This window comes from Strigops habroptila, chromosome 1 (assembly GCF_004027225.2).
Source record: "Strigops habroptila isolate Jane chromosome 1, bStrHab1.2.pri, whole genome shotgun sequence".
Lineage (NCBI taxonomy): Eukaryota > Metazoa > Chordata > Aves > Psittaciformes > Psittacidae > Strigops > Strigops habroptila.
The window spans coordinates 43,953,007-43,971,547 of NC_044277.2; the positions used below are offsets into that span (position 1 = coordinate 43,953,007).

At 32.8% G+C, this 18,541-nt stretch overlaps 1 protein-coding gene across 1 annotated transcript in view; it reads left to right on the top strand.

Annotated features, from left to right (window-relative positions):
* Positions 1-542: 542 nt before the first annotated feature.
* Positions 543-18,541, top strand: part of CCDC178 (coiled-coil domain containing 178) — a 39,606-nt gene continuing 21,607 nt past the window's right edge. The window contains exons 1-8 of the mRNA XM_030475324.1: positions 543-632; positions 3,077-3,171; positions 4,512-4,712; positions 7,655-7,875; positions 9,726-9,868; positions 14,716-14,869; positions 17,209-17,304; positions 17,430-17,566. Of these exons, the coding sequence (XP_030331184.1) occupies positions 565-632; positions 3,077-3,171; positions 4,512-4,712; positions 7,655-7,875; positions 9,726-9,868; positions 14,716-14,869; positions 17,209-17,304; positions 17,430-17,566 (1,115 nt within the window). The 5' untranslated portion in view covers positions 543-564. The remainder of the gene's footprint in view (positions 633-3,076; positions 3,172-4,511; positions 4,713-7,654; positions 7,876-9,725; positions 9,869-14,715; positions 14,870-17,208; positions 17,305-17,429; positions 17,567-18,541) is intronic.

Here is an 18,541-nt window from a genome sequence, read left to right on the forward strand (position 1 = left end):
ACAGGATAGACATTATGTGCATTGCTTCTGAGGAACGGTCTCTGACCCTTTCCAGTTCCTGAACTGTGCTTGGAAATGGTTTGGGAATGGTTTGTGAATGTGGTAATTTCCCTTTCCACAGGTTGTACCAATGAGATTTAGTACCAGTTTAATGGTGTAGGTGTTCAAGTTGCTGGGCCCAGAGAACTTCCCTGGCAGTGTTTAAGTTACTGTTGTAGACATAGAAGGAAAAGTATGAGAAGTTCAGACAGAATCTCTGATGTAGTTTTGAGACTTAAACAAAGTACAGAGATTAAGTAAAAATAGAATTGAGATCTAGAAATTAAAGAGATTAAAAAAAAAATCTACAAAATTGAGTAATGTAACATGTATGTACAAAAACTACGGTTTATTACCAACCTTTTGGAGATACATAGCTTTTAGGAATTCAAAAACTTTATAATTAGTTTAAAATGTTAAAAATCTTTCATCTGTATGTACACTAATTAGATCCTCTTCTGATACAAAATTCAGTGGCCTATTAGGCTTTTTGTTAGGAAACAGTAAAAGTGTGTAACATCTGAGATGTATAATGAAGCTTATGTTTTGCTTTTGCAGTATGATTATGTGTTTAAGGAGGAGAAAGCACCATGGTAAGAAAATAATGCATTTGTTTTAATGTCAGATAATTATTTAATGAGATTAGTCTGTTCATGTAGCAGACTTTTCACCAAGTTCTTCTGTAACATAGAATGCGTCTAATATAAGCATTCCTAGTGTCTGTAGGATCTAGTTACTTCAGAAGACCAAAAGTGTTCATGGGCAATTTCTTATGTCTTTCCTACTCAGTGTTTAATTTTCAAAGATGCAAGATGATCACAGGTCTCAGGACCCACCACAATGGTAAATTTCTGTTAGTGATAGTTGTTCAGTTATTCATACTTCCGAAATTGTATCAATTCTACCAATTATCTCATGTACCTAAATATGAGTAAGGGTACTTATTCTGTTTTGCTCTGGGTGTTTCTATATAGAAGCTCTTGTTGCTTTAAGTTTGGAACATGATATATAAGCATATTGAATGTTTCTGCATATTTACTGTGATCTTTGCGAAGATGTCTAAATATGGCGTACAATTTTCTGAATTTGCATAAAGGGTCAAATTTACTTTCATTTCAGCTTGGCTAGACACAAGGAGACAAGCCATTAAAAAAGGGAATAGGAAAAACGCTTGAATGAAGTGGCAATTAATTCATCACATGCTGTAATAAGATGGGGAAGAGACCCCAATATTTTTTTCATTTTTCTCTTTCTTGGTTTTCCTATACTTCATACTGTTAACATTCTTATTAAATGCATGGTTTTTTTCTGTTTTCAGTGTAGTTTGCCGGTTACTTAGGTTTAGTTAAAAAAAAAATGTGTGTTTGAGTGACAAAATTTCCTTGAATCACCTCTAGTCTTTTTAACTATGTATCATTAAAGTCAGAGAGCAAGAGAGGATTCTTGTTAAAATCAAAACAGAACATACCAACTTCATTAAAAATAACAAGTTGAATAATTGTTTTTTCTAGATATGTCTGCACTGGCGGTATCTAGAATGTATATACAGAGTTGTTAACAGTTATAAATTTAAAATGTAATCTTACAATGTAATTTCAAAGCATAAAACTCAAATTAGTTATTTCTAAATTTTACATATTGGCTGCATGTATTTCAAAACACATGGAAGAACTCAGATTAGGATACAATACAATACAAGTATATTTCAAAGCCAAGTACTCAGAAATTACACAAAATAAGTCTGAATGTGTGACTTCATATTGGATTATTCATGATGCAGGGTACTTTATGATGTTGTTCTAGTTACAAAGATTAAAAGAGGAGTTTGAAGGCGAGAATGTATCTCATATACTGAGCTTGTTGTCCTGGCTGTTTTGACTTGTGTTTGCATACTTACTGAACTCCTGTTTATCAAACTCCTCCTTCTGTATCTATCTCTTCCATCACCAGGTCCCAGTTTTCCCGTCCAATGTTTTACTGTTTTCCATGACTGCACACAGATTTATTTTTTTTCTATTCCCTGTACTTTAGATGTATTTTCTGTTGACGTAGGAAGGCTACAGTAGTATTTCTTTCAGTCTGCTTTTGGCATAGTTTTTTTGCCTGTTACTTCTTCATGGAAAAGGAACTTTTGTTGTGGAGTTCTTTCAAATATATATGTTCACATTAGGTATGTATGTGCAATGTAATACTGTTGCTGCAGATTTCATCTTAGCTGCGTATGAAGATCTTGTATGTGCTCTTTAAACTGAACATGTGGACATGAACAGGTGGTGGTTATCCTTGCTCTCCTTGTTCTCAGCTCCAGTAAGCTAATGAGCCTTTTAAGTTCACATGACAGCTATGATTTGCTTGTGTTCTTCTTCGGCTATTTGTGTTACTTCTTTCCCCCTTTCACTTGCAGGTTAAATTTGTCCTGATCTCATTTTAATGAAGCCTTCCTCATTTCTGCTTTTGAGCCTCTGAGATTTCAAACACTTGTCTCTTGGAAACTGATTAAGCCTTGTGCCTTGATTGTTTATCCTTGTATGTCTAAAAGAGATTTTTAATTCATTGTTGTCCCTCAAGTGACACTCACAGATATAGTATTAAATGCTCCTGCTGCTTAGAAGAGTGGAAAGTATAACATATATGTATTCTGTATGTGTATATATAACACATATATATATGTATAGCATATATACATGTTCTGTATGTACATAACTTGGAAAGAGTAACAGCTTTTCTGCAACAGTTTCTCTTTGGCAAATCCTTGGGTATGAGAATGAAAATTGAGGATCTGTGTAAGTACAAGATGTAAAGAAATCTGTTTCTTGTATTTCTGTAAAGAAATAGAAGAAAAGCATTTTACATGCTTTTCTTTTTATAGAATTAATAATTCTTCTAAATAACTTGCAATTATTTCTTTGAAGTAGCCAGCTCTTCATGTGTAAGATTCAAGAAAGGAAATTTTGATTTAGTGAAAATAATATTTACTTAAAAATGCTAATTTAAATTAAGTCTAAAATTTTTTAGTGACTGCAGCTTTTACATACAGGGTAACAAAACAGGTCAGTGCTGACCCTATTGAGGATAACTGGTTATCATTACCCACTGAGTTGGATTCTAAAGAAGCTGATGTATCTTGTGAAGGTAAAAATATTTCATAATCTTCAGTCTGAGTGGTAACAGTTACTTATCCTCATTTAGTATATGCTTTGCATTTGTAATAATAGGTGCTTGTTGCCTGCTCGATATCTTATATAAATGATGTGAGTATCCTTTGAAATCTGTTTATCAGCTGTCAATCATCTGTCAAGCTAAAATGTTATATTAAGTACTATTAAATCATCTTGTTTACTAGAAGATAATTTGCATTTCTGTATTTAGATTCTTACTATATTTTAATCCATCTAGGTTTTGAACCAGCTAAATTAGTTATGTTGGTTGTTGGAAAGTCTAGATTTTTTTTTTTTCATTTAGTTTCTACAAAACAAATAAATGCTTTGCTGTCACAAGATATTCATAACGTGTTCCCAACATTGAGTTCTGTTTTTACAGTTTGCATCTTTACTCAGATTATACATTTTATAATTAAGTTTTAAATATTAGTGAGACTGCGTGCAATTTTTTTAAGCCAGTGTGCAACCTTTTAAGTATTACTAGCCTGAGGCAATCCTATCCGCAGTAAATGGTGTGATAAAATTTCTGTTGATCACAATGAAGCCAAAATTTCACTCCAGATTTTAAGTAGTTGTTCTTTTCAATGCTTGCAGTTTTTAATCAAAAGAATTCAGGGAATTATTGACTGTGGAATCAAAATTTCTCAGACTCTGTAGTTCATATACTTACTGTTTTTTATAGATTAGAACAATGGGTGATGACCTCAAAAAATCTATTATCAAGACAAATAACTGAGGCATTTTTGATACCCAAATTTCACAGAATGAAATGATTTGAGTGTATCATGAGTAAAACTGTGTTGTTGAGATATTACACTGAATATTCTTAGAACTCCAAAGACTTAAATTAAGTAACTGATACTTACTTTGGAAAACAAAGTGAAATATGTACTCTTCAAAAAGTTGAGATAATTAGGAACTTGTACTATTACTTGGATGATTACTTACCCAAACAACGAGGCAAAGATGAAAATTTTGTACCATCTATATTCATATGTTTTATTGCATTCTGTTTTGGAAATAAGCTGGAGGAAAATGCTATTGGATGTGAAAGTTTTGTTTGTAACCAGTTGTGCTTGTCTAGATAGATGTGAAGAGGCTAGATTTATATTGAGAAAGAAACAGGAATAAAGAGTGTATGTTTAAGCCTTCATAAGAAATAATTATAATGTAGTTTTTAAAGACATAAATATAACCAATTATTCTTACTGCTATAGATGTGAACAGACCAGCTCTGTGTTGAAAATGAACCTTGAATAAAGAGCATATGATTAAGCTTTCATAGAAAATATTTTTAATGTATTTTTAAAGATGGCAAGACATTAACCTTGAAGCAGGAAACAGAAGTTTTGCTATTGGACGTTACTCAGCTAATTAAGCGACTGGAGGCTGATCGTGAGGAGGCAGAAAAAGCTTTGGAGTTGGAAAAACAGCTAGGGAAAAAGCTTAGCATGAAAATGGATTGCTTGTCACTTTGGAGGCTTCAGCAGCTCTCTGAAGCCGTGCAAAGAGGTATCGGTATTGAAAATAGGAATATTTGTTATTTTTCAGTCAGTTTATTACCAAGAATAAGAATTATGATATTACTATAGTTGTGTTTAGTGTAATAGGAGTACAATATTTGCTCTTCTGAATTTGCTTGAATAAATAGCTGGGAAAAAAAAAAAGGAAAGCACTGTGGAATGTTCAGCATTGTTTGAAAAGTAGCAGAAAAGCAGACAAGACACTATTAAGATGATAATAAATCACCTTTGGGGCGAGGAATGACAAGCTGAAACAGAATTATAAAATAATGCATTTGAGTTAAACTATAGATTAAACCACAAGTAAAAAAGAATAAATTTGTTTTGAGAAAAATTAAAATGTGATAAATTTTACTAAAGAATTTACACATTTAGTAAGAATTGTTTGACATTACCATTGATAGGTCTCCTTGAAATCCCAGATTCTAAGGACGTTTACTATTACCTTTTGCAATGAACTGGCATCTACACAATAGAGCTAAAGTAAAAAAAAAAGTAAAAAAAGAAAAAAAAGCAGCTAGTTAGCAGGTGTTTGCTGTTTGTTTTCTGACTCACAGTCAGAAGCAGGTGCCATCTGAACCTAGACTTGTAGATAAGTTGTGTTATTTGTAACAATAGGTTTCTGGATGTAAAATCACAGTTGGTAATCTAGCGCATATTCTGGTGCACATCATCCCGAGATCTTTGTCAAATATCTCACAACCCAGAGTGTGGTGACAGCGCAGGAGTCTTCCATAACTATTTACTGATGGGTAAACACTAAGTGAAAATCAATGTATAATGGAGGCAATCCAGGAGTTGTTTAGTCCTAAATGCTTTTTTCTCTCTCTCTCTGCCCTTCATCCACATCCCTCATGGTCCCCCAGAAAGCAAAATGTCAAATAGTGCACATCCCTAGCAATATAGGAGAAAAATGTGTGTTTGCTTGCTTGTTTATTTTAGCCAATGGCTAACTCTTGACTTGAAAACTAGAAATCTGTATTTAAGGTGTTACCAGTTTGCAGAGATTGCTTTCCTTCAAAGCAATTGCCCCTGGAGGACAATTTATGATGAAACAGAGGAGAAGATTGAATAAAGAATCAGAATTAAAATTCATTGATAGGTTAGAAACAGCTTTCAGGAGAAAATCCTGTGGCAATTGGTCAGTTCTTCAGAAGAACTGCAAGAAGAGAAGGTTGATGGTCTAATCTTCATTCTTCAGCACAGTAGTTCAGGATTTGAGCTCCAGAGATGCTACTTTTTACTTTTTGGTCTACTTACCTGGAATGATGAAGCTGTAAATAATTTTTGCACATTGCTACACATTCCTGTTGCTTTTAGTTTACTGTTTAGCATTCTCTATAAATATAAAAAGTTTGGAATACTGGAATATAATTAATATGCTTTCAGTTCTGTTGATATATGCAATGATAGAGTATTTAAAATAAAAAAAAAAGGGCAAAAAAGAGCATGAAGTTTGGCTGCTAAAATCAACCAACTCTTCTCCCTTAACAGTGGGCTGTTTCAGTACGATGTTGTGTCGTCGGAGTAAATTCCTAATTTTTAGGATTATAACTTTTCATAGTATAATCTATGAGATAAAAAAATATGCAAAAATGAAATTGAGGAAAAAGGGAAAAGAACTTCAGGGATGTTACAATTATCCCTAATCTAAGTATTACAAACCCAGGAGATTCTTAATTAAGAGTTTGCTTGAACCATTCAGAGTAGACACTGAGTCCTGTTATTTCTTCAAACTTCCTTTGATTTCTATTATTGCTAGCTCCTGCTGCGTCTGTGTCTTGTAGTATGTTCAGGTAATTGCAGTGACATCACCTGTCATCAGATCTTACCTTCTCTGAAAAATATAAAAAATCCAGTATAAACCACATTTTATTCATCTCGATGTTAGGTATCACTTTGTATGATGTCAAAAAGATGCTTAGTCATATAATGTCTCTTTAACTTTTAGTAGCAATGAAATAATAATTTTGTAAATTTGTGATTTATGTTTTGTTAGCACAGCAAAATCTATCAACTGTCAAGGGATTGCACTGAATATTCCACAGCCACTTCTCAGAGCTGAAGAGCCTTTCTTCTCAGTAAAATGTGCTTCTCTCTCTCAAATTTATGGCAAAGTTTATTGCTCTTGAGACATTTTCTGTTTGTTTTATTTTATTTATTTTTTCTTATCTGATAGTCTTACTTTACTTTTCCTAGTTTAATACTAGTAATTTTTCCATATAGAACATTATCTGCTGCAGGACACCATCTCTAATAAGCCTTTTTTTTTTTCTAAGCTAAATGAAATATATGTTGTCATTCAGCAACCAGTGGTCTAGTTACAAATTTTCTGGTAAAGACCGACAGGAAATTTATGAAAGATCAGAAAAGTGTATGCAGCAAACTGAATTAAGACTAACATACTTCTGAGTGGCAACATGAATATGTTTTGTTTGTTGGCTTTGAGTTTATATCTTTAGTTTAGCTTTCCTGAAACCACATTTAATTCAGACAATGTACCTGAACTGAAAATAGTTGTCATATTAAGAGAATGTGGGATTTATACTTACCCTGTTCTTCTTCTCCATTCACGTGTCTGTTGCTGGAGACTAGGAAGATCAGTAGAGCTGTTCTTGTGTTTTAATAGCCTCCTCTAGGTATGCCTTAAGGCTAGATGTTTTAATTTCCTTCATAAAAACAAGACCACCCCTTGCTTTGAAGATCTGCTTAAATTACCTGCTAAGATTATTAAGTATGAAGTTAAAAACCGTTCCACTGCTAATGCAATATTTGGTGATGTCTTTTGAAACCAATGTCCTCTTTTGGCCTTCACAATGATTTACAGCAAAATTTTGCAAGTATTATGACAATGTTTTTACTAATCTCACTAGGAATTTATGGTGTCACTCAGATACTAACATCTTGTTATGTTAATTACCTTTTTAACAGAATATGATATGTGTGCTCAAGATATCTTGGAGCTACAATGGCATATCGATTGTAAAAGACATCAGCTGCAACAGATACAAACCCAAATACTTCCAATAGAAACAGACAATAGAAAGATTCAGGAGGATATAGACTTGATGAAGAAACACAGCCATCTGCTGGAAGAAAAGCTGAATCTAGAGGGTGAAGCTGTGAAGGATGTGTTACTGGCTTATGAAAAGGTAAATACAAACCACAAGAAGATGTTTCTTTTAGAACCTTTTCACTGCATATATGGAATGTAATTTTAACTTTCTAAGTTGATTTCATGTGGGATTTTTCACAGGAAAGGTAGAAGGTACATATCTGATATTTGCATAGATTCTTCTCAGATTTCTCATTGACATCAGTGTTCCGGAATATTGAGATGTTAGAAGCTGTCAAAAAATATTTTGAAGATTTAATTATTTTTAAGTGCTGATGTACATTTTTACTAATTTATTTGTTGATAGTATTTATTGATAATAATATTGATAATAATTTTTATTTGTTGATAATAAATACCTGATAATGGATAATGTCAGGCTGAATTATCACAGTGAATCAAAGCTGTAAATACCTTAAAATTGATGTCTAAAAAGTGAGAGATACTGTGTTACTTCAAGTACAGATTTTAGTACTAATTACGATGTTTTCTATATATTTTCATACAGTAGTTTCTAAATATAGATCTAGAGATTAGTACCTTTTTCAAGGTAGTTACAGTCTAAAAATGGTCTTCAGTTGTAGGCGATTCATAATAAATATTTTTTGTTTTAATTTGTTTTATTTTAAACTCATATTTTGAGGCCTCAGCAGTCATGTCAAAATACTTCTAAAATTAAAAACTTAATTGCCTATTACACAAATAATACGAGAATAACCATGAATTAGGTCTGACCTATGAAATAGCTAACAGTTCTATCAGTGTTAGGAGACATGTTCAAAATACTGGCTAATCATAATCAAGTTGGGGTTTGGGCATTTAATCTTGTATTCCTTTTTCTTGATAATGCCTCAGAAGATGCTGTATGCAGCTAAAATATTGAGGTGTGCTAAAATACAACTCAGAAAGTAGAGAAAATACTTTTTTTTGTAAAGACTATTTTAAATAAATACTTTTGGTTTTTTTTTTCCCCCACAGGTTTTTTTTACCTTTCTTTCCAAAAAGTGACACTACTTATTGCAAGAAGATAGATTTGATTTTACTGTAACTATATTGCATTTCAACAAATTTTCTAACTGTCAAATAAATTACTTATTACTTTTATTGTGCTCTAATTTCTATGCTGTTTGTTAGTAAGGTTTGGTTTTTCCTCCTGTGGCCTTAAAAAAACAAGTCCTTAATTTTATTTGCAATTAATGCAATTATTTGACTTTGAATTTCTAGCTTTTGATATCCAGAGAACTAGTTTGAGCAATGAGGTGCTAGGTTATAATAAAGATTTTCTGTCATGTTATTATATAATATTTGTAATATTTAAAAAAAAGCAGAGACAATAGACATGTGCATATCTCTATTTGAGAGTTGTTAGGAACTGAGTGTTCAGATACTATTTATACCATTGAAAATTGTGTTCATTGTCTGCACTGTCCAAAGCCTCTCTTTACATAGGTGACTGCTCTAGGAGATGTTTAAGTAATAATTTTGTCAGATTACTAAGTGAAATCTCAATGGCTTCTTTCAACATTATTTCTTTCTTTCTGCTCCAGAGGTCACTGTCTTCCCATGGAAGTAGCCACCTTTTCACAGTATCTTCAAAGTTTTGTAACAGAGTGAAAGCCCTCTTGCTAATGTTTTTTTATGTTAGGTGATCTTACAACATATCCTGTTGTCTTCAGCTAGGATTGTATCTATTGCAGACCATGCAAAATTTGTTGTTCAGTTGTATGACATCACAAAGTACTTCAACTTTAAACTTCAATTATCAAACTGCAAATAATCAGACAAATCTTGAAATTACTTTTTATTTTAAACATTGCATACAATTTTTATATAACATCTTTCAGAAAGAAAGATGTTATATTTTCTTAGCTTGTTTTATTTTCTTAGGCATCAAAATTATATAGTGATGTTTGTTGTGAACTCACGGAAATTCAAAAGACAATGAAAGACATTGATGAAGAATCTGAAAAGAAGATAAAATCTATGTCTGAGGAAACTAAATGTGCTGAGACGCTATTGCATCAATACAAGTAAGAGATATTAAGTATGGTATTATAGTGTCCTGTTAGTTTTAATATTGACAAGCAAATGATAGAAAATTTGCTTTTAGAAATAATTCTAAATTCTGGTTTTTATTTAATTATTCAAATCAATAGAATTATACAAAAAAGAAGGATTTGCCTTGTTTGTCTTAGCAGAATAAGGAAGGGATGATGTCCAGAATTACACCCAAATGGAAAGTTAGTGAATCAACTCCTTAAGCATGCAATTTTACCTTATATTACTTACTTATGAATTTTTAATCTGACAGAACTTTTTGCTATCATTCTTATTGATTGCACAAATTACTTTCATTGAACATCAGCACTTATCATAGTACTGTAGTTATGTTATAACTTAATTTTGAACTTGCATATGAAACAGAACAATTCTGGTCAACAACACATACTTTTGAGTTTATCAAACCAACAAAATTTCTATAATTTTATTGGATCGCAAGGCAGCTTCTGTATGGCAATGTCTTATGTTGCAATTTCCTCATCGTAATCTCTTGTCAGGTTATTAACCCTCGAACTATCAAGTAGAGTTATAAGTAATTGTAGGCCAGCACTAATGGCCAGTCACTGACAAGTCAACTTTCCTTTCTGAAAGTTACTGAAAGTTTCCTTTCTCTATGTTGCTGAACATAGAGACAAAGAATCAGCATGAAGAATAACTATGCCAAAGACCAAGAATACAAAGTACTTTCATGTTTGGTAGGAGGTTGTATTCAACTATGATTAGTTGCCAGGTTTTATTTGGCAAAGTAGCAAGCAACACAGTGGTTCTTTTCCCCTTGATATGAGTGAAGTTTACAAGCATAATTAGAAGACATCACTAAAACTTTGACTCATTTCTTTTGTCAGCATGTCTGACTTTTTCCTTTTTTGATTCTAACCTTTACAGTGAATTTCTTTGTCTTATCTTTATTGAGTTCAGGATAATTTTGACACTTTATTAGAGGTATTTATGCTAATTATTTTTTATTACCTCCAAGATTAAAAATTCACAGTTAACATGTTTAGTTGACTAAAGTTTAACTTTTTCATTTCAGACCCTAGCTGACAATCTAGAAAGAATATTAGTGTATGAAAACTTAAATTGTAGTAAAAAATACAGCTAAACCTCAGATATTGTATTATACAAAACCTGAGACCAGAATTCTGTAATACCAACATTTGTCAAAGCTGAAGTGACACCTGGAAGTTACCATGTGATTCTCCAATTAAAGTCACTAGTGTATCTAAACAAAGGGAGAGGTGTGTGAAGAGTAGGAGATAAATCTTATTTTTGATGGGTATGAGCCTGTGAATGCAAGCTTCACAATGTCTTCACAATGTTTGGAAATTTAATTATAGCTTAAAGATGGATATAGAGATGATCTGATCAAATGCTCATTAGCTCCTCCATGGGTTCCAGCTGAGAGAAATCAGACAGCATGGACCGAGATTCTGTAATTGGTTAAGTTCATTGCAAACCTCATGTTGATTTTAATTATGGGAAAGATCAGGTCTTGAGTAAGAAGTGTTACCAAAAATGTAATGTGATTTATTGCCGTGTATTCAGATATACCCTGCAAATCAGTTTAGTGTTTCACTGGCCTATTTAGTGTTCTATCAACTAGTCTGAATTACTGGCTGCTGACCAAGAATTGTTGGCAATGGTTGTAGTGATCCATGGATGGAGGTGGTTTTACTGTGTAATACCAGAATAAATAATGTTAAAAGTATATTTTTTCACTGTTCTTTCTTTCTTTATCTTTTACTATTCCAGCATATACCTACTATTAAACTTTGTTCCTTATCAATTCGTATTTTCAAAGTGTGGTCAGCAGCAATTTATTATTGTCCATTTGCAGGCAAATTGCTGTAGTTTGGGAGTCTAAGCCTTAAGATGTATGCAATGATAAATATTGCTGTGTATTGTGATCCTCCTCCACTAGCCTGTATTTTCTGTGACTTTGGATCTTCACTTTGTTCCTTCTTTCTGTCTGTTTTCCAAAGCAAAATCCATTATTTTCAATATGCTTTCGGAAGACATATGTATTTTATGACTCCTTTTCACTTCTGTGATATGCTTTTGTGAAATGTGTTTAATGATAATACAAACAGTATTCCAAATTAAGCCATGTCAATGACTACAACAGGGATGACTTACTCTCATTTTTTATTCTAATGTTTTGCATCCTATTTCTTACTTAATCTAACACCTTTTTAGCTTCTTTAACTGTGATAAATGTTGGCTAGATTTTCCGAATGTTTGTGGAAATCTGCACATGTCTTTCTTGATTTGATACAGGTAATTTAGAATTTTAAGGTGTACTTAATCTCTCTGACCTTGTACTTCTTTTGAGTTCAGACATTAAGTGGTATGTTCTCCTTTGTTCTCCAGTTGCTCAGCTTGTCTTGAAATTTTTCTGCAGTTTCTTAGTTCTTTTTGGCCTTGCCTATTGTAATCACATTATATGCAGGCTTTTAATTTCACTGCTCCTTGCCCTTTCAGATAATTTGTAAATATATCAAAACAGCAGATAGAGGATTTTGAGATACTATGCTGTTGGCCTATTCTTTCAATGAAAATTGATCATTTGCTTCTGCATTTTTTTCAGTAGTATTAGAATTTTTCATCTTGCCTTCTGACTACTTCACATTTTAATAGTCTTTTATGTAGGATTTTGTTCAGCTCACTATAGAATTCTGTCATTGTATCACAGTCAGTGACATAATGGTTAGCAGCTGTAGGGCAGTGTGGGCAGTTTTCACGGTTTTCTTGGTAGTCTTGGTGGAAATCAAGGCTTTTGGGATTGTTTCATGTGCAAGAAAGTGGAGTGTTTTCCTGTAACATGCCTTTGTTTTGAGGTGCATTAAAATTGCTTTACAGGAACTCTTTGTTCTTTTGAAGAAAAGTCATAATGTAGGTAAAATCCCTGTGATAATGATGATAGATAACTCATACCGGAAGTCCACCATCCATACTGATAGAAATATACAAAGTATGTTTTCTGTTTCACCTGGTGAAGTGATTTCCTATTCATATCACATGACAGTGATGTAGACTGTTGCACATCTCGTAACCTGTTTTGTTTGTGTAAATGTGAATTAAACAAAAAATTATAATGATAGCAGTTTTTAGGAACAGTAGCCTCTATAGGAAAACATCAAGTAGAATACTGGTTTTAATGTCCTTCAGCAGGCCTACCGTTTCTTCTCCCTCAGCCATTTGTTAGACTGGTAATAAGTCATACTTACATTGCAAGAGGAAGTAGACCCTTCAGCTGCCATCTGAGGAGGACTAGAATAACATGTGGTATTGATAGGTGTGATAAAGACAGATTTTTGATGGCACAAACTTGAAAGACTGTTCTGCAATTGATACTCTTTTCTCTGTGTTCAGTGCCATCAGTGAGAAAAAGATGATGATTGCATGGAACTTAAAATACTGGGGCTGGGTAAATCGCACAGCACAGACTGTTATTTTTACACATACTTGCTGTGACTGGTAGTACTGTATTTTCCATGAGATTGTACACAGAAAGTTGTATCTGATAGGTAATATGAGAAGAAAATTATCGTCTATGCCTATTACATGTCTGTCATTAGAATAGTTCCAAGTATCATTTGTATTTTCTTTTTCACGGGTGGTGGGACCTAAGAAGGTAGAAGTCTTCAAAGTCTTAGGTTTCACACTCATGTTATATACATTCTGTGACATTTGGAATGTGACTTTGCAAGATAAATCTTTACTCCATCACTAGATGAAGTCTTGGAAGCGAATAAAGGAAGAATGTCTATCAGATAATCTTGTAGGAGTGGCTCTTGAATTAGTGATGAAGCCTTTTCATTATTGTTTTCAGTTGTCTTACTGTGTTGAAGTATGCAACAGTTGTTCAGGTTTGGGTTTTTTTGGCCTATAATTCAATGGATGTCTCTAAAACTCAGCTGCTGTCGCTCTTAGTTCTGCTGCAGTGAATTTAGTTTGCCATGTAAGGCACGCTTTGGAATATGTTATTGACAAAGATCATTCTCTGGGGAGCATGAAGGAAACTCCTCTTTTCTGCCTGCTGAAACAATAATAAAAATAATGGTCAAGCACAAGGAATCATTATAAAATTTTAACCTGATGTGCCTTTAGTTCTTTTGCCTTTCACCAAATCCATAACTGTAACAAAAGGTCTGTGCACAGCCTAGAATGAGGCCTAACAGAGTTTCATAGAAGTGCTTTCATGGCTACTGTTGTAGTTAATATTAATCCTTTCTGTAACTATGGCAAATTTTCCTCTCATAATGCTGATAAATCTGTTACTCAGAGTGAAAGTAAAGTCGTTATCCCCTCCTTTGACCTTGCTTACTGTCTGCAAGTTCTTTTTAATGTGAGGAATTGATGTCAGTAAAAAATTTTCTCTGCAAATGACATTTGTCCACAAAGCAACAGTGGAGTGAATTAAGTGAAGATGTCTCTGAAGTAGATTTAGCCACCAGCAGAGAAAGAAGTTCACTACCTTTTTTTTTTAATTGACAGGTGGGGTATGAAACAAGGTCTTGTGTTTAGCTATACAAATACCTGTTCAGAGGTCCAATTAGAAGCTGTAACGTTGACAGGCAGTTTTAAATGCAAGTGAACTGGTAGCATGAGTAATTTTGATATCTGGCTGAGATTACACGAATCTGCCAGGGTAGATATTTTGAAATTTTCTCATGCATACCTGTTCAAAAAATGTAGTAGAGAATCAAAATAAATCTTTACTAATTCAGATCTGCTTTACATTTCCCTTTATGGAGAGGGACTACCTTGGAGTATTTCCAAATAGATGGATTCACTTTGTGTGTATTTCTATTAGGAATGAGTTAAAGCAGTCTGAATTTATTTGGACTGAATACTGTATGAAGTTAAAAGAAACAGAGGAGAAGATTATAAAGGATGAAAAACACCTTGAGGAGTTAGTGAAGCAAAAAGCAGAAATCCAGGAAGATGCAGAATATTGGAACAGCAAAGTGAGTCTTGAATATTTATAAACAAGCAAGTAAATGAGTATCTTTTATTGAAAAGTACATGAATGCCTGAATATTTTGTATGTTTAAGAGTTAAGGTCCTCTGTAAAAGTAAAAATATAAATACAGATTTTAAAAGAAATCTGTAAATTCTGCAGAACTACAGAATCTGTAGTAAATTCTGCAGAACTCTCTTGTTCATTCTTTTGTTGTAGTAATATTTTTCAGCTCTGATTATTAAAAATATCATAAACATCCTATATTCCTTTAATTGACCTGGATATTTTTAAGTTTTGGGTGCAAATCTGCTTCATATTGCTTATCTTCTTAACTCATCTGGAAGAAAGTGTGGACAGCATAAGTTTCCTCTCTAATTAGTAGATTTTTTGACCTGAGATAGCACATGATGCACTTTTACAGCATGCATAGTGATACCCTATTTTACTTAAAATTCCCCTGTTTTCTGCTATGTTTGTCTAGCTTTCATTTTGAAATCTTTGGCAGTTTCAAATCTGGAGTTCCTCACAGAGTTTTTGACTAGGAGATTTTTGTTAATTAGTAGCACCATATGTGGAACCAGTAGAAAAAGCCTAAAACAGGATTTAGATGACCACAACAGAACTTGTTATTTTTTTTATCTCTATGTGCATATATGTGTATGTATACAAGTATAAATAAAGTATGACATCCATTCTCTTATACGTGCCCAGTCCTGTTGTGGTTTGAGCATCTAGACAGCTAGGTCCTGCTAAGGATCCAATGGAATTCAGAATCTAGATGGAGTATTTTTGAGAAGCTGCTTTTACCAAGCATGCTCAGAATTTAACAAAAATTTTGAAACACACCTGCCACAAAAATAAAGATACAGTCATATTAGACAACCACTAATGGACATCTTCTTGCCTTTTGTTTCCAACTATTACAATTTTTTCCCTGTTACTGTACTTGCACCAGCAATTGCTACCAACTGATATCTAGAAAACAACTGTTTTCAGATAGACCCAGTACTTACTTACTTTTTTTTATGTTTTCTTTCTGGATGCTTCCAGCTGGGTTTGCTGACCCGATATATTTCAGTAAGTTCTACTTGTGTATTAAGACCAACACCAGGTAAAGAGAGAAATATGCAACAGGGATAAGGTGGAGCATGGAACTGCTCCATTTGGTGACCACCTTTGTTAGCTAAAGGTGAGCCAGACTTCAGTTTAGGATAAAGCTCGTCTGTTATTGCCAATTTCCTTCAAAAACATGGCTAAAACAACTAACTGAATAAATATTTATAAATAAGAATAGATTTTCAGAAAGCTCAAAGTGATTCTTTTGATCATCATAGAAATATTACTAGGATAATGGAGTTACTTTGGAAATCGGGAAAACATTGAGATTATTTTCAGTGATGTCAGTTGGGTTTGAATTGTATCCAAATTATAACATGGCAATTGTCATGTACATCAACAAGTTTGAAGACAGAATTAATGATGTGAACTAGTATATTTCTGCAGTTTTTTCCTCTGGCTTTTTATATTTCTTATTTTAATTCATGCCAGTTTTTGAATTTCATATATGACCTTTCCATATATGACTGAATTTCATATATGTTACAACTTTGGGCACTGTAAGGACAAGTCAGAAAGTATCTTATGTAAATCTGCTCTTCACCAGATTTTTAAGGTAGCAGTAGGAAATTACATGCCATTTAAAGTAGCTGTGTTCTAATTCTGTCCTGATCTTCCCACATTTGTACTCTAACATCCTTATCAACCCTTATCCTGCTTAGACATGTTTGTTGTCTGGTCATATTCTAGTTAGACCCTTATCTCTATGGCAATTGTATAGGTAAATTGCCAGGATAGCTATATTGTTTCAGTCTCTGCAGAGGAAGGAAATGTGAAGGAAACAAAGTTCATTAGTATCAATGTGAGCAGGTGTTGCCTTTATCTAGCTAAAGCCACTGTAGATGTTTTCCTTATCCTGCAGGTGCTTGCTTCCTTAACATCCTAATTTTTCCTGAAGATCCAGTGATTGATCCTTGAATCTCTGCATGAATCTGTATTAATATCTTGAGACTAAGAGGAACTAAATGTATTATGCTTGATTATACCACATATGTCATGTATGAATTAGGAGGCTGTGTGTGCTTACGGATACTGTGAAGTCTAAAGATTCTGATAGGGTACATTGCAAACAGCAAAATGCGTATGAGTACTATAACATTAAGTATCCCTAGTTACTCTTGAAGAGCCTTCCTTTAAAAATTTTTTTTTTAAATATATTGTTTAATTATTAATAAGAAATACAGGAGATATTTGCATTACTTACTTACTTTATGAAATATTTTCTAGATAGAAGATTTGAATAATAAAATGGCTTCCCAAGGAGATGAAAGTGTAAAAATATCAGATGCTTCCTCTGAAGTAGTTAAAGCTGTGGAAGAATTAGTAAGTTTGTTACTCTTTTTATATAAATGAAGTAACAATGCTTGCATATTTGTATCATATTCTGCTTTGGCCTGAAATAATTTCAACTTGTTTTAAAGGTTTCTTAATATTTTAATGTTCATTAGAAATCCACTGAGGAAAGGGATCTACTGGATATAAAGCAAAATGTTCTCAATATTAATGAAGCATTGGACAGTTTGAAATGTGAAAATGAAGAACTTGAACAAGAAAATAAAGAGTTATCACAAATAATTGGAAATAGGTAATGCCTGCTATATAAATATAGGAAGCAAGCTTCATTTTTTCACTGAAAACGTGCTTATAAAAGTGAAACTTGCTTTTGTTTTAAGTCTGTAATTAAGCATTTCAAGAATTTCAAATCACTTCAGGCTGAAATTTATCATCTAACTTTTTTGAATTTCACTTGAAAGAAGAATAACTAAAATTCTGTAAAAGATAAAATGCATACATTGACAACTAAAATAAAACAAAAAAAAAGCTGATTCTTATATTATCTTTTTTTTTTTTATTTATTTTATTTTTTAACATAAACATCAGTCCCAAAATTATTTTGGTAAAATGTTTTTCATATATGATGGTTATAAACATAGAATCTGAAATACTGTTTTTCTCTATTTACTTTGAATTCTTGTAAGATATTATGCACACAACTTTTGTAGCTCCTTAGTTTATTAATTCCAGATAGCTATACTTTAAGCTATATTGTACATAATATTTCAGTACATTTATAATATAACAGCAAATAAAATCCATATTTAGTTCCTTCCTTTGGATACTAGGTGTATGCTGGTTTTATGAAGCTGAGAGATTATATTCTTTATTCCCCCAGTAACTTTGGATTTTATTAAAGGGTTTCAGCAAAAAGTCATCTGAAAATAAAGGTACTTGAAAATAGTTAGACTCTTACAAGTTTTGTAGAAATTGATGACTGAGTTTAATATAGACATCCTGTCAGAATGAAAACATTCCTTACTAGAATTAGATCCCTAAAATTCCATACAATAGGTGTGGGAAAAGGGAGGGGATAAAAAGATGATGTAATGACATATTAAAAGTGCTTAGTTAGGGAGAACTGCATGTGTCGTGAAGTATGTGATTTTTAAGTCTTCCAAATATCGAATTTGTAGTTTTAACAATCCTTTGTATTTAAGGACTATATAAGTCAGTAATTGCCTGTGCAGCACGCTGCACGCTGGGACAGCACAGCATGATTTGA